Here is a 15,004-nt window from a genome sequence, read left to right on the forward strand (position 1 = left end):
GCAATGCAGTTGATGTGGTGTACATGGATTTCCAAAAGGCGTTAGACAAAGTGCCATATAATAGGCTTCCCAGCAAAATTGAAGCCCATGGAATAAAAGTTGCAGCCTGAATACAAAATTGGTTAAGTGACAGGAAACAGAGAGTAGTGGTGAACGGTTGTTTTCCAGACTGGAGGAAGGTATACAGTGGTGTTCCCCAGGGGTTGGTTCTAGGACCACTGCTTTTTTTGATATATATTAATGACTTGGATGTGGATCGACGTGCACAATTTCACAATATGCAGATGGCACAAAATTTGGAAGTATAGTGAAAAGTGAGGAGTTGAGTGATAGACTTCAGGAAGACATAAACAGGCTAGTGAAATCGGCAGACACGTGGCAGATGAAATTTAATGCAGAAAAGTGTGAAGTGATGCATTTTGGTAGAAAGAATGAGAGGACATATAAACTAAATGGTACAATCCTAAAGCGGGTGCACGAACAGAGGGATCTGGAGATATGTGTGCATAAATCGTTGAAGGTGGCAGGGCAGTTTGAGGGATCCTGGGCTTCATGAATAGAGGTATAGAGTACAAATGTGTGGAACCTGTATAAAAACTGGTTCGGCCCCAACTGGAGTATTATGTCCAATTCTGGGCACTTTAGGAAAAATGTGAAGGCCTTAGAGAAGGTGCAGAAAAGATTTACGAGAATAATTCCAGGAATGTGGTACTTCAGTTACGTTGATAGACTGGACAAGCTGGGGTTGTTCTCCTTGGAGCACATAAGATTGAGAGGTGTTCAAAATCATGAGGGCTCTGGACAGAGTAAATAGAAAGAAACTGTTCCCGTTGGCAGAAGGGTCAAGAACCAGAGGGCACAGATTTAAAGTGATTGGCAAAAGAACCAAAGGCGACGTAAGAAAAAACTATTTTACGCATTGAGTAGTTAAGATCTGAAATGCACTGCTTGAAAGGGTGGTGAAGGCAGACTCAATCTTATCTTTCAAAAGAGAGTTGGATAAGTATCTGAAGGAAAAAAATTTGGGGCTACGGGGCAAGTGCAGGGGAGTGAGACTAGCCGAGAGTCGGCATGTGCTCGATGGGCCGAATGACCTTCTTCTGTGCTGTAACCATTCTATGATTCCTTAGACTTAACATGCTCTTAGTTTTTCTTGTTTTTATTTAGGTTACATAATAAAATGCAACTCATGATAACTCTGGTGAGAACTGATGTATTGACAGTGGTTAATGAGAGCTCAAAAGGACTTGGAGATCTTGCACTTGGGTACCAACAGGTAAGTCATAGATAGTGCAATACATGCTCTAGCAACTCCAGTTCAGCAAATGATGGCTAAATGGATGGCGTGCCAGGTGATGGCACTGTTGGGGAGAGAGTTTCATAGGTAGAAGTTATGTGTGAACATTTTCCAGTATTATTCCAGAGACATTTTGCAACAATATTTTTTTTTGATGCAGCACAGCATTCTTGGAAACACCAATGTTGTTTTGAGTAGGGGCGATAAAATCATTTTTCTTTTGATTTGGCATTCCAAATAAAATTCAAAACACCCACATCACCTTAACAAGACTAAACAAGTTTATAGTTAATTAGGAGCATAAATAATTAGCACGTGTTAACCGTTATCTGCTCAGGCTCCAACCTTCACAGAGTGCAACACTCCCAAGTAAGAAAACTGCAGCAAACATCAATTGTGCATATTTAACCCTGTCCCTGTCAATTCTGATCAGGAAGAAGTTCACTGAATTACACAATTTAGTTCTTGTGGTTATTTCAAAATATTTATTTTCTTTCTAAATTATTTAAATTTTGCTCAAATGTGATTTTTATTGGATTGCATCAGTTTAATTAAAATGTCACAAAATAGCAAAGAAAGAAATAAAAACAAAAACATAGGTTAAAAGAACGTTCTTAAAAAGCATCTGGTGCAAAGAGAAGTTCTACTTGTAGTTAATACTTCATGCTCCTACTACCACAATACTGGACAGGGAATGGCTGTTAAGAGCTTATTTAATGAAAAGTAAAGTCTATTAAACTTGAAAAAAAATCTAGGTTGATGCTGTACTCTTCAAAACCAAACATTAGCCGGTACTGATAGAGAACCATAATATTAACTGAAGAAATATAAAATAAATTTGAACATGCTATTATTTAAAATAAAACTCAACAAATCTCCTAGTTGGGTAAGGGTGTTCTATTCTGTTGCAGAGTATGTAATTGGAGACTGACATATAAGCAGAGTCTAACTCTCAATAGCTGTACTTCTCTAAAATATCATCTTTGCCACTATTGTATTATGTTTAATAAGCTGACCTTACTGGGAATGAAAATCTTGCAATCCAAGGGAAAGTGACAAATCAGATAGCTTGATTTTCATATTAATACTTGGGTCTGCTACAAAGTACAGTATTGGTTATTATACTGGGTAATATTGCTTGTAGTTTTTTGTGCTGTACCTATTGCCAGTCATTGAAAATGTAAATGATTGATATTTCATTTCTGTGTATCAAAGATTTGAATGTTCCAATCATTTTGTACCAGCAGTCATTTAAGTGAAACTTAATTTAATAGTTTATTTACAAACAATATCCTCTAACAAGAGTTCCTCTCTGTAGTGGTTTCGAGAAATCCAGCTCGTAACATTCCAGCTTTTTATTTTGTAAAAGAAATCATCTTTGTCCTGTAGTGGATTTTTTTTAGGATGACACCACTGCAGCCAGCTTTTTCCATGTAGATATGCACATAAATCATGAAAATAAAACAAATAAAAAATTTCAACTTTTAAATCAACCAAAATCATCTGGAAAGTTTCATGTCACAGGCACTGCTACAAAATGTCATACTATGCACTCCAGGTTTGAAAAGTAACAGCATTTTCCCAAACGGATGGATCTAGACTTAGTTTCTCACAACCAAGCAAATCATTAGGCCACTCGGCAGAGGATTTTCTTCAGGAGCAAATCAAAACTGAATTTAAAAAGGGTAGATTTAATCAATTCTAGCTCCATCCCTCAGCATCGTGGACTTCAGGGTTCCTCCACAGCCTTACTCCTTCCTCTCCGTGCAACTCCCTCCAACCCTGCATCCCTTTTGCAATTCCCCCTTTTTTCCAACTCCAGCCTTTCCCTCCTCCTTACATTCTATCATTGGTGGTAGGGCCTTCAGCCATCTGTGGAATTCTCCCAAGCTCTTCTGCCACAGTTAATCCTTTCCCACCTTTAAAAGGTTCCTTAAAAACAGTCTTCAAATGCACTTCACCACTCCGTCCTGTTCCCCCACTACTGCTGCTGGCATCCAACCCTGAACTGTGGAGCACCTTGGAACGTTATATAAAGCAGCTGTAGAAATACAAGTTATTGTTGTTTTTGTCATTTCCCTTGAAGGATAAACTAGATCTGTTTTCTGTTTTTATGACGAACACACAGTTTCTCTGCTCTTTTAGTTGAGTAGGAGTAGTTCGAATTTTGGTTTTGTGGATGGGCTTAGTATTGCATTATGTAGTTTCACATTTCAGAGTCAGTATAATTACTACTCATTAGTTTCCTGTGTCCCTTTCCTGTCTCCTTATTAGCTTTCTCGGCTTTCCAAATAATTCTTCACTGTTTATTTAAATGAAAAAAAGGCTCGACATTCATGTTAATGTACACAGTAGCTTTTCCTTCTTGCTAGTACTAATGCCAGGAAGATCACTTAAAAAAAACTAAGTCTAATCTGTTTCACAGTATCGGCCTCGCGGTAAAGTTGGAGACAACGCCGTTTTCCAACACAATTCCTCCAGCAATGCCGTTTTTTAACGACGGGAGAATTTTTTGGCCAAACTTACCCCATTAAAAAATGGCAACATTTTTCTTATTTTTTTCATAAAAATGCCGTTATTTGCCAAATAGCCACTGTCTGGTGAAATTCTAGCCCATTGTCTCCTAAAAAACCTGAATATTTCCACTCTTCAGCTAAAACTATAGCACAGAAGTAAACATTAATGGTTAAGAGTGTCCAAAATGAGTTTGCAAATGTTATCATTTGACACTGTCATTCTTCCGTGAGGTAGCTGCTTAGAGATGCTAAAGAGCAGGTCAGGAGTAGCTGCACATCTAATTCTTCGCTCTCCCTGTAGATTTTTCCTAAGGACTGCTTTTTTGATCTCCTTTCTCCAAGGAATTGTTGGTGTGCAGAAGGACTTGGGTGACCTTGTATACAAATCACTGAAAGTTAACATGCAGGTACAGCAAGCAATTAAGAAAGCAAATTATATGTTGGCCTTTATTGCAAGAGGATTTGAGTACAAGAGTAAAGATGTCTTACTGCAATTATATAAGGCCCTGGTGAGACCACACTTGAAGTATTGTGTACAGTTTTGGTCTTCATACCTAAGGAAGGATATACTTGCCATAGAGGGAGTGCAACAAAGATTTGCTGGAATGATTTCTGAGATGGGGGTATTGTCCTGTGAGAAGAGATTGAGTAGACCAGGCCTTTATTCTCTTGAGTTTAGAAGAATGAGAGGTGATCTCATTGAAACATAAAAAATTCTTACAGGGCTTGACAGGATAGATGCAAGGAGGATGTTTCCCCTGGCTGGGGAGTCTCGAACCAAGGCTGAGATGAAGAGAAATTTCTTCACTCAGAGGGTGGTGAATCTTTGGAATTCTCTACCCCAAAAGGCTGTGAGGCTCAGTCGTTAAGTATATTCAAGATAGAGATTGATAGATTTTTGGATATTAAGGGAATCAAGGGATATGGGGATTGTGCAGGAAAGTGAAGTGAAACCATGATCTTATTGAATGGTGGAGGAGGCTCGAGGGGCCGAATGCCCTTGTCCTGCTGTTATTTCTTAGTGTCTTATGTTCTTATGAATTAAACCATTACTAAAGCCTGAAAATACTGCTGGAAAACTACAAAGGGTTATACACATGACTTTAAGCTACATAATATTTTAAGTCGCTTCAAGTGCCTTTTGGTTGTAGAATCGTGGAATGGTTACAGCACAGAAGGAGACCATTCAGTCCGTCGAGCCCGTGCCGGCTCTCTGCAAGAGCACTTCAGCTCGTCCCGCTCCCCCACCCTTTCCCCGTAAATCTTTTTCCTTCAGGTACTTATCTAATTTCCTTTTGAAAGCCACGTTTGAATCTGCCTCCATCACCTTTTGAGGCAGTGCGTTCCAGATCATAACCACTCGCTGTGTAAAAAAGTTTTTCCTCATGTCGTCTTTGGTTCTTCTGTCAATCACCTTAAATCTGTGTTCTCTGGTTCTCGACCCTTCCGCCAACGGGAACAGTTTCTCTCGGTTTGAAAACCTCTATCAGATCTCCTCTCAACCTTCTCTGCTCTAAGCTATTATTCTCTACTGCTAACCGTCTTCTTAAACCACCCTCCCCTGTCTCCATCATGCTCACCTCCAACAAGTGTTAGGAGCTCATGGACTTCTTCGTCTCAAAGATTGAGACCATCCGATCATCTGCCTCTTCCAGTTCCCTTCCTTCCCCTAGCCCATGGGGGCAAAGTTCATCTGAGGTTCCCCCTTGCCCTAGTTCTAAACTCACATCTTTCTCCAGTTTCACTCTGATCTTCCCTCTTGATCTCTCCACAGTCACCTTGTCCATGAGACCCACTTCCTGCTCCCTTGACCCTATTTCCACTAAATTGCTGACCACCTAACTTCCTTTTCAGGCTCCCATGTTAGCCGACATTGTTAGTGGTTCTCTCACCTCAGGTAAAGTCCCCCCCACCTCAAAAAAACCCCATGACCCCACTGTGCTTGCTAGCTACCGCCCCATCTCCAACCTCTCTTTCCTCTCCAAAGTCCTTGTACGTGTTGTCGCCTCCCAAATCTGTGCCCATCTTTCCTGGAACTCCATGTTTGAATCCCTCCAATCAGGTTTCCGCCCCTGCCACAGTACCAAAACAGCTCTCATCAAAGTCACAAATGACATCCTTTGTGACTGTGACCAAGGTAAACTATCCCTCCTCGTCCTCCTTGACCTGTCTGCAGCCTTTGACACATTTGATCATTCCATCCTCCTCTAATGCCTCTCCACCATCGTCCAGCTGGGTGGGACTGCACTTGCCTGGTTACATTCCTATCTATCTAATCATAGCCAGAAAATCTCCTGCAATGGCTTCTCTTCCCACTCCTGCATCATTACCTCTGGAGTTCCCCAAGGATCTATCCTTGGCCCCCTCCTATTTCTCATCTATATGCTGCCCCTTGGCGACATCATCCGAAAACACAGCGTCAGTTTCCACATGTACGCTGACGACACCCAGCTGTACCTCGCCACCACTTCTCTCGACCCCTCCATGATCTCTAAATTGTCAGACTGCTTGTCCGATATCCAGTAATGGACGAGCAGAAATTTTCTCCAATTAAATATTGGGAAGACCAAAGCCACTGTCTTTGGTCCCTGCCACAAACTGCATTCCCCAGCCACTGACTCCATCCCTCTCCCGAGCATCTATCTGAAGCTAAACCAGCCTGTTTGCAACCTAGGCGTCATATTTTACCCTAAAATGAGCTTCCGGGCCATATCCGCAGCATAACCTCCGTAACATTGCCCGCCTCTGCCACTGCCTTAGCTCATTTGCTGCTGAAACCCTCATCCATCCCTTTATTACCTCTAGACTTGACTACTCCAATGCACTCCTGACTGGCCTTCCACATTCTACCCTACGTAAACTTGAGGTCATCCAAAACTCGGCCGCCAGTGTCCTAACTTGCACCAAGTCCCGATCCCCCATCACCCCTGTGCTCGCTGACTTACATTGGCTCCTGGTTAAGCAACACCTCGATTTCAAAATTCTCAACCTTATTTACAAATCCTTCCATGACCTCACCCCTTCCTATCTCTGTAATCTCTTTCAGCCTCACAACCCCACGAGATGTTTGCGTTCCTCAAATTCTGCCCTCTTGAGCATCCCTGATTATAACTGCTCAACCATCGGTGGCCGTGCCTTCAGCTGCCTGGGCCCTAAGCTCTGGAACTCCCTCCCTAAACCTCTCCTCCTCTTTACCTCTCTTTCCTCCATTAAGACACTCCTTAAAACCTACCTCTTTGATCAAGCATTTGGTTATCTGCTGTAATTTCATCATGTGGCTTGGTGTCAAATTTATTTGTTTTGTCTTATAACACTCCTGTGAAGGCGCCTTGAGACGTTTTACTACATTAAAGGCGCTATATAAATAAAAGTTGTTATTGTTGGTAAGAAGCACAACCCCAGCTTCTCTAGTCTATCACGTAAATGAAGTCCCTCATCCCTGGAACCATTCTTATAAATCTTTTCTGCCCCCTCTCTAAGGCCTTCACATCATACCTAAAGTGCGGTGCCCAGAATTGGACACAATACTCCAGTTGAGGCTGAACAGTGTTTTATAAAGGTTCACTGTAATTAGCAACAGAAAAAAATTCCACTGTATTGAATTTGTTTTACTATAGTTCCTGCATTCCACATAAATGTAAATGTATGCCTTCATCTACATTTGCTTTTTAGTAGAAAATATAGCACAAAATATATGAAATCCAAACCCTAACTATGCAAATGATCGCAAACTGCAGCACAATGGGCCCAAGTTTCGGGCTGCGACCTGGACGCCCGTTTTTCGCGCCCGAAAGTGTGCCTAAAAAATACTTACAGATTCTCCGGCTCCCTGCAGGTCCTCTGGAGCTGGGCGCGGCGCAGCACGAGCTGTGGGGGGTGGAGCCAGGTCCCTGCGCTGAAAACAGTGCCGGGACCTCTGCAAAGGCACGCTACAGTGGGCGCGCATGTGCAGTAGCTCCAGGCATCCAAAACTGTGTGGGAGGGGCCCGAAGCACGCAGCCCCTAGCCCTGGCCGAATGGCCTCACTGGGGCGGTGTGGATCAGGCTGCACCTCCCACGCCCAGCTCCTGCTTCCTCCCTTCACAGCTGGCTCTCTCAAACCCCCTCCCCGCCGCCCACCCAGCTCCCGCTCCGACCTGAACGCCCCCGGATCCGACCCGACTTCCCCCCCGACCTGACCCCCACTCCCGACCTGACTCCCGGTCCCCCCGCCCCGACTCCCGCTCCGCTCCCGGACCCGACTCCGCCCCCCCCCCCGGACCCAACCCGACTCCCCCCCCAGGACCCGACTCGACTCACCCCGCAACCCGACTCCCGCTCCCCCACCCTGAACCCGACCCCCACTCCCCCGCCCCCGCTCCACCCCCGAACCCCACTCCCCCGCTCCCCCACGACCCGACCCGACTCCCGCCACCCCCGACCCGACCCACCCCCCCCAGGACCCGACCCGACCCCGGCCACCTACCTTTAACTCCGGTGCTGGGGGCGGGCCCCGCCCGAAGTCTTGGGCCCGGCCGGGCCGGGCCCTTTCAGCCTCCCTCTCCTCTCCTCTCTCCCTCCCTTCTCCCCCACTCCCTTTTCCCCCTCCCCCTCCCCCACTCGCTGTCAGAAACACAGACACTGACAGACAGAGAGTGAGAGAGACACAGACAGACAGACAGACAGAGAGATAGAGACACTGACAGAGACACACTGGGGGGGTGGGGCGTCCCAGCACGCTGTTGGAGGGGTCCCGGTGCTGCAGTCGGTAAGTAGAAAATGTTTTATTTATTGATTTTTACATTTTTTTAATTTTTTATTAATTTTTTTTGATTGATTTATTGGTTGATTTATTGATGTATTTATCATTTATTATTGATGATGGCTCTTTATTTGTAAAATTGAAGTGTTTAATGTTTGTAAACTTCCCTTTAAACGCCCCCCCCCCCCCCATTCCCTACACCTGATTTGTAACCTACTCCTGATTTTCTAAGTGTAGGCAAGGTTTTTCTGAGCGTACAAAAATCTACACTTACTCCATTCTAAGTTACTTTGGAGTAAGATTTCACTGCCTAAACTTTCAAAACGGGCGTAAGTGGCTGGACACGCCCCCTTTTGAAAAAAAAATCTGTTCCAAACTGAAACTGTTCTAACTGACTAGAACTGGAGCAAACTAAATGCCGAGAATTGCAATTTCTAAGATACTCCATTCTAAACCAGTTGCTCAAAAAAAACAGGAGCAACTCAGGCCAAAACTTGGCCCCAATAAAACTGGACCTAATTGTGGTTTAAAATAATGATGTAATCTATTTTGCTGTATCTCTATATGTTTAAAGGGAACTATAATCAGACACTGTTCTTTAATCATAAAATTTTACACCAACATTCTCCAATTTGACAGCTCTATACTGTATTTTCAAAACTACTTTATATCTAAAACATATATAATCCAAGTGAACATTTAAAAGCTTCCTACTTCTTACATTTTCAATATGTACTTTTAAGCATATATAAAGGAGTGGAAATAAGCAAAAGAATGTCGTGTTTTAAATAGAATCCCTTACAATTCACACAAGCCAAAGAACTTTATGTTTCACTGCTCAGATATGTAAATAATATGCTCCAATTTTTATGCCTATTGCAATTCCTCACTCTCTTTTCCTTTCCATTTATATGAAAATTGCACAGATTATGCCTTCAGTGACTTAATAGGACTAATGAGACTAAAACACAAAGTCCGTAGATAGTTTCTGGGTCATACAAGGTTACAAAACTAGTACAATTAGTTAAATGTTTGCAGGTTGAGTCCATACAAATGTAGATCAGCTATTATTTACATTCAAGGTAAAATGTAATTTATTGTATTTTGTTAAATTAACTGACTTTAGCTGGGGATGATGGGCTGCTGCAACTGGTCTCACCACCCCCTATGTTGGAAGGTGGGTGGGGGTGGGGGGGACGTGGAAAGGAAAATCAGCTAGGGTCCCTACTCCTGATCAACGTCCAGTGACGCTCTGCTGGAGAGAGAGCTCACAATACATGACTCACTCCCCACCATGGTTAAATATCCACTGTCTTTGTAACACAAATATTGGCCACTTGGGTGAGGTACTATAGGATAGCTGATGCATGTAACATTCTACTCAGCATGAGGGAGAGAGAATGATGGGGAAATCGGAGGAAAATGCAAGTTTGAGAGAATAAACTAACATCCCAAAGCATATTTGAATAACTGAATGTGTTACATTTCCACAAAATAGCACATCAAGAAAGAATACAGAGCGCCCAACCAGTAGCACCTTTTTCCTGACATTGACTAGCACCAGATTGGGTTGCAGACCCATCTGAATGAAAATGAATTGGGCCACTCTGAGACACAAATGGCTCTGCCCATTAGCGACGTCACCACAGTAGGTCTGGAGTGAAGTTTAGTATGAAGCAGATTCAAAAGAGCAAGAAATTACTTTTTTTTTTACAAAAAGGTAACAAATATCTTTATAACTGTGTTTACAGGGACATTGGAAACATTCAATGACAGATTTTCTTTAACTTGCAATTTTGCTTGTTGCAATTAAAGCCTACATGATAATCAACAGTGAATTATGATAAATATAACCACAATGTGAGGCTGATGATGCACAAGTACAGATAATTATCATCTTACTGTGTCACATTGGGAAGCACATGACTTGCAGCATATTTCAACTTTATAATGAGCATTTCTAATTACTTTAGTGCAAGAAAATTAGACACAGTGATGCCATGTTGTTGACATATAAATGAGATTATACATCGCACTGGGACGAGTTTATCTGCATAAATATAATAAACCATAACAGTTAGAAACGTCAAAGACAGTCAGAGCTCCAGGAGACTACAAGGTATAACCAAAGCAGCATTACAGGAGTAGCTAGTGCTGAGGAGAGACCTCGACATTATGTATCAATCCACAGGATCTGCAACAAAGCCTCGCACACCACTCCTCCACTCTACAAGGATCCTCGCTCAGGGCAGACTTGTATATTTAAACATCACTTTCAGCTATGTTAATGGACGTTCTTCCTTATGAAATGCAAAAGAACACAAGAAAGGCCTTTGCTGAGCATGGGCATCCCAGTGCTTTCTGTCCTCTCACAAACACCAGGACCCATTTCATGAAACTTGCAATCTTTCCAATTCTTTGTCAAATCACAAACGCCAGAGGTCACCTTGCACACATCAAGGATCACTCTGCGCCAATGCTCTTAGCCAAAAGGCCGAGAGCCACTGCACCGTTCCTGGAAGTACTGCAATACCAGGTTCGTGCCATGGAGGTGGATGGGTCAGCAACCCCACACACCTCCGTGGAGGTGGATGGGTCAATCCACTCCACCCACCTCCAGCTTGTTACATTTGCCTCCAGCTGCACTAGATTTTGTCACCTAATAAACCTCTCTCTCCAGAAACAAAATGCAAATTGGAGTCTGTATTATATATTTTAAATCCATTATACTCTGCTAAGTGGTACAGCACCCAAGTAAAGTGCATTCAAGATTCTGTTTATTTTTTAAACCAATTGTTTGGTTATTTTACCATTAGAATGTACTCAAAGTAAATAACTGTTAAGCATTTAGGATTTACTCAACAAATGCTATTAAACCATTGAATACTGAATCCCCTATATCGATTTCAAAATGCAGAATTCAGATTAATTCCATCATAGAATTTCTGCAGCTTATTTTATTTTTACAAACTTGATATGGAATATGATAAAGGCAAGTACTGAACTACAGACTATTTCCTAACTCTCATGATTTTGTAATGAATCCATCTGTCATTTATTGTTTCCCCTCTTTTTAGTTTTCCTTGTACTCCCAAAACATTCCCCAACCAAATGGATGTGCAGAAAGTCTGGCACTAATTCTCTGCAACTGATGTTCTGCAACCATCCAACGTTTTCTTCCTTCAGCAATTTCAGAAGCATCTAGCCCAACTTTCGGTCTCTGAGCTGTCTGAGATCAGAAACTCATTGGGCCCAAGTTTCGAGCCGCGCCTAGAACGGCGCAGTCCCGACCTGGACGCCTGTTTTTCGCGCCACAAAGTGCGCCTAAAAAAACCCTCCAGATTCTCCACCTCCCTGCAGGTCCTCTGGCCCTCGGCGCAGCGCAGCAGGAGCTGTAGGGGGCGGAGCCAGGTCCCTGCGCCGAAAACAGTGCCGGGACCTCTGCACATGCGCGCTACAGTGGCCGCGCATGTGCAGTAGCTCCAGGCGCCCAAAACTGTGTGGGAGGGGCCCGAAGCACGCAGCCTCTAGCCCTGGCCGAATGGCCTCACTGGGGCTGCGTTAATAAGGCTCCTCCCACGGCCAGCTCCTGCTTCCTCCCGACCCGACTCCCGCTTCCGGACTGGACCCGACACCGACCTGACTCCCGCTTCTCCCCCCACCCCCGGACCGGACCCGACCTGACTCCCGCTTCCGCCCGCCCCCGGACCGGACCTGACACTGACCTGACTCCCGCATCCCCCCCCCCCGCCAGGATCCGACCTGACCTCCCTCCCCCCGATCTGACCTCCCTCTCTCCCCCCGACCCGAACTGAACCGACCTCCCTCCCACCCCGACCCAACGCCACCTACCTGTAAATCTGGTGCTGGGGACGGGCCCTGCCCGAAGTCTCGGGCCCGGCCCGTTCAGCCTCCCTCCCCCTTCTCCTTTCCTCCCCTCCCCCCCCCAATCTCCTTCCCCCCCCATCTCCTTCCCCCCCCATCTCCCTTCCCCGTTCTCCCCCCTTCCCTCTTCTCCCCCATCCCTCCCCCTTCCCTCCCTCTGCTCCCCCCTTCCCCCTCCGCTCGCTGTCAGAAACAATGACACTGACAGACAGAGAATGAGAGACACACACAGACAAACAGAGAGATAGAGACACTGACAGAGACACACTGTGGGGGGGGGGGGGGGGGGGGGCGGCATCCCAGCACGCTGTTGGTCTGTGTCGGTAAGTAGAAAAAAATTTATTTATTGATTTAAAAAAATAATTATTTCTTATTAATTTTTTTTGATTGATTTATTGGTTGATTTATTGATGTATTTATCATTTATTATTGATGATGGCTCTTTATTTGTAAAACTGAAGTGTTTAATGTTTGTAAACTTCCCTTTAAAACCCCTCCCCCCACCCCCCCCACCATTCCCTACGCCTGATTTGTAACCTACGCCTGATTTTCTAAAGTGTAGACAAGGTTTTTTCGACCGTACAAAAATCTTCACTTACTCCATTCTAAGTTAGTTTGGAGTAAGTTTTCACTGACGAAACTTTGAAAACAGGCGTAAGTGGCCGGACACGCCCCATTTTGAAAAAAAAATTCTGTTCCAAAGTGAAACTGTTCTAACTGACTAGAACTGGAGCAAACTAAATGACGAGAATTCCGATTTCTAAGATACTCCGTTCTACACCAGTTGCTCCTAAAAATCAGGAGCAAATCATGTGGAAACTTGGGGCCATAATATGGAGAATAGTGGGCATGGGTACACCAACTTGCCTGTGCTCCTCAGTCATCTAGAATGAATGTGTGACAAAGGGGGTAATATAATAGCATGGTGGAAGTATATTATTAGCAGATTGGTTAACTGACAGAAAACAAAGAGTGGGGATAAACAGGCCATTTTCCAGTTGGCAGACTGTAACTAGTGGAATACCGCAAGGATCAGTGCTTAGGCCTCAGCTACTTACAATCTATATTAATGGCTTAGATGACGGGACCGAGTGCAACGTATCCAAGTTTGCTGACGATACAAAGCTAGGTGGGAAAATAAACTGTGGGGAGGACACAAAGAGCCTGCGAAGGGATATAGACAGGTTAAGTGAACGGGAAATAAGGTGTTAGATGGAGTATAATGTGAGGAAATGTGAAGTTATTCACTTTGGTAGGAAGAACAGAACAACAGAATATTTTTTTAAATAGTGAGAAACTATTGTTGCTGTTCAGAGAGGTTTAGGTGTCCTTGTACAGAAAACATAGAAAGTTAGCATGCAGGTACAGCAAGCAATTAGGAAGGCAAATGGCATGTTGGCCTTTATTGCAAGAGGTTGAAATACACGAGTAAGGAAGTCTTACTGCAATTGTACAAGGCTTTAGTGAGACCACACCTGGAATACTGTGCACAGTTTCGGTCTCCTTATCTGAGAAAGGACATACATGCCTTAGAGGTGGTGCAATTAATGTTCACTATATTGATCCCTGGGATGAAAGGGTTGTCCTATGAGGAGAGATTAAGGAGAGGCGATCTCATTGAAACATTTAAGATTCGGAGGGGGATTGACAGGGAGGTTGTTTCCCCTGGCTGGAGTGTCTAGAACTAGGGGACATAGTCTCAGGATAAGGCATCAGCCATTTACGACTGAGATGAGGAGGAGTTTCTTTACTCAGAGGATTGTGAATCTTTGGAATTCTCTACCCCAAAAGTCTGTGGATGCTGATTCGTTGAGTATATTCAAGGCTGAGATTGATAGATTTTTGGACTTCAGGGGAATCAAGGGATATGGGATCGGGCAGGAAAGTGGAGTTGAGATCGAAGGTCAGCCATGATCTTATTGAATGACAGAGCAAGCTCGAAGGGCCATATGGCATATCCTGCTCCTAATTCTGCAGCGACTGTCTCACCTCCTGACTCCCCAAAGCCTTTCTACCATCTACAAGGCACAAGTCAGAAATGTGATGGAATAGTCTCCACTTGCCTGGATGAGTGCAGCTCCAATAACACTCAAGAAGCTCGACATCATCCAGGACAAAGCAGCCCGCTTGATTGGCACCCCATCCACCACCTTCAACATTCACTCCCTGCGCCACCGGTGCATCATGGCTACAGTGTGTACCATCTACAAGATGCTCTGTAGCAACTTGCCAAGGCTTCTTCAGCAGCACCTCCCAAACCGGCGACCTCTACCACCTAGAAGGACAAGGGTAGCAGGCCCATGGGAATACCATCACCTGCAAATTCCCCTCCAAGTTACACACCATCCTGACTTGGAAATATATTGCTGTACCTTCATCGTCACTGGATCAAAATCCTGGAACGACCTCCCTAACAGCACTGTGGGAGTACCTTCACCACACAGACTGCAGCGGTTCAAGGCGGCAGCTCACCACCACCTTAAGGGCAATTAGGGATAGGCAATAAATGCTGGCCTTGCCAGCGCGTCCACATCCCATGAACGAATAAAAAAAAAATCCCACTCT

General features: G+C 44.3%; 1 protein-coding gene across 1 annotated transcript in view; it reads right to left on the reverse strand.

Moving 5' to 3' along the window:
- LOC139269149 (uncharacterized oxidoreductase ZK1290.5) overlaps nt 1–15,004 on the reverse strand; it is a 125,670-nt gene that overhangs the window by 59,401 nt on the left and 51,265 nt on the right. The window contains exon 4 of the mRNA XM_070888249.1: nt 13,883–13,947. Coding sequence (XP_070744350.1) covers nt 13,883–13,947 — 65 coding nt within the window. The remainder of the gene's footprint in view (nt 1–13,882; nt 13,948–15,004) is intronic.

Source organism: Pristiophorus japonicus, chromosome 8 (genome assembly GCF_044704955.1).
Source record: "Pristiophorus japonicus isolate sPriJap1 chromosome 8, sPriJap1.hap1, whole genome shotgun sequence".
Lineage (NCBI taxonomy): Eukaryota > Metazoa > Chordata > Chondrichthyes > Pristiophoridae > Pristiophorus > Pristiophorus japonicus.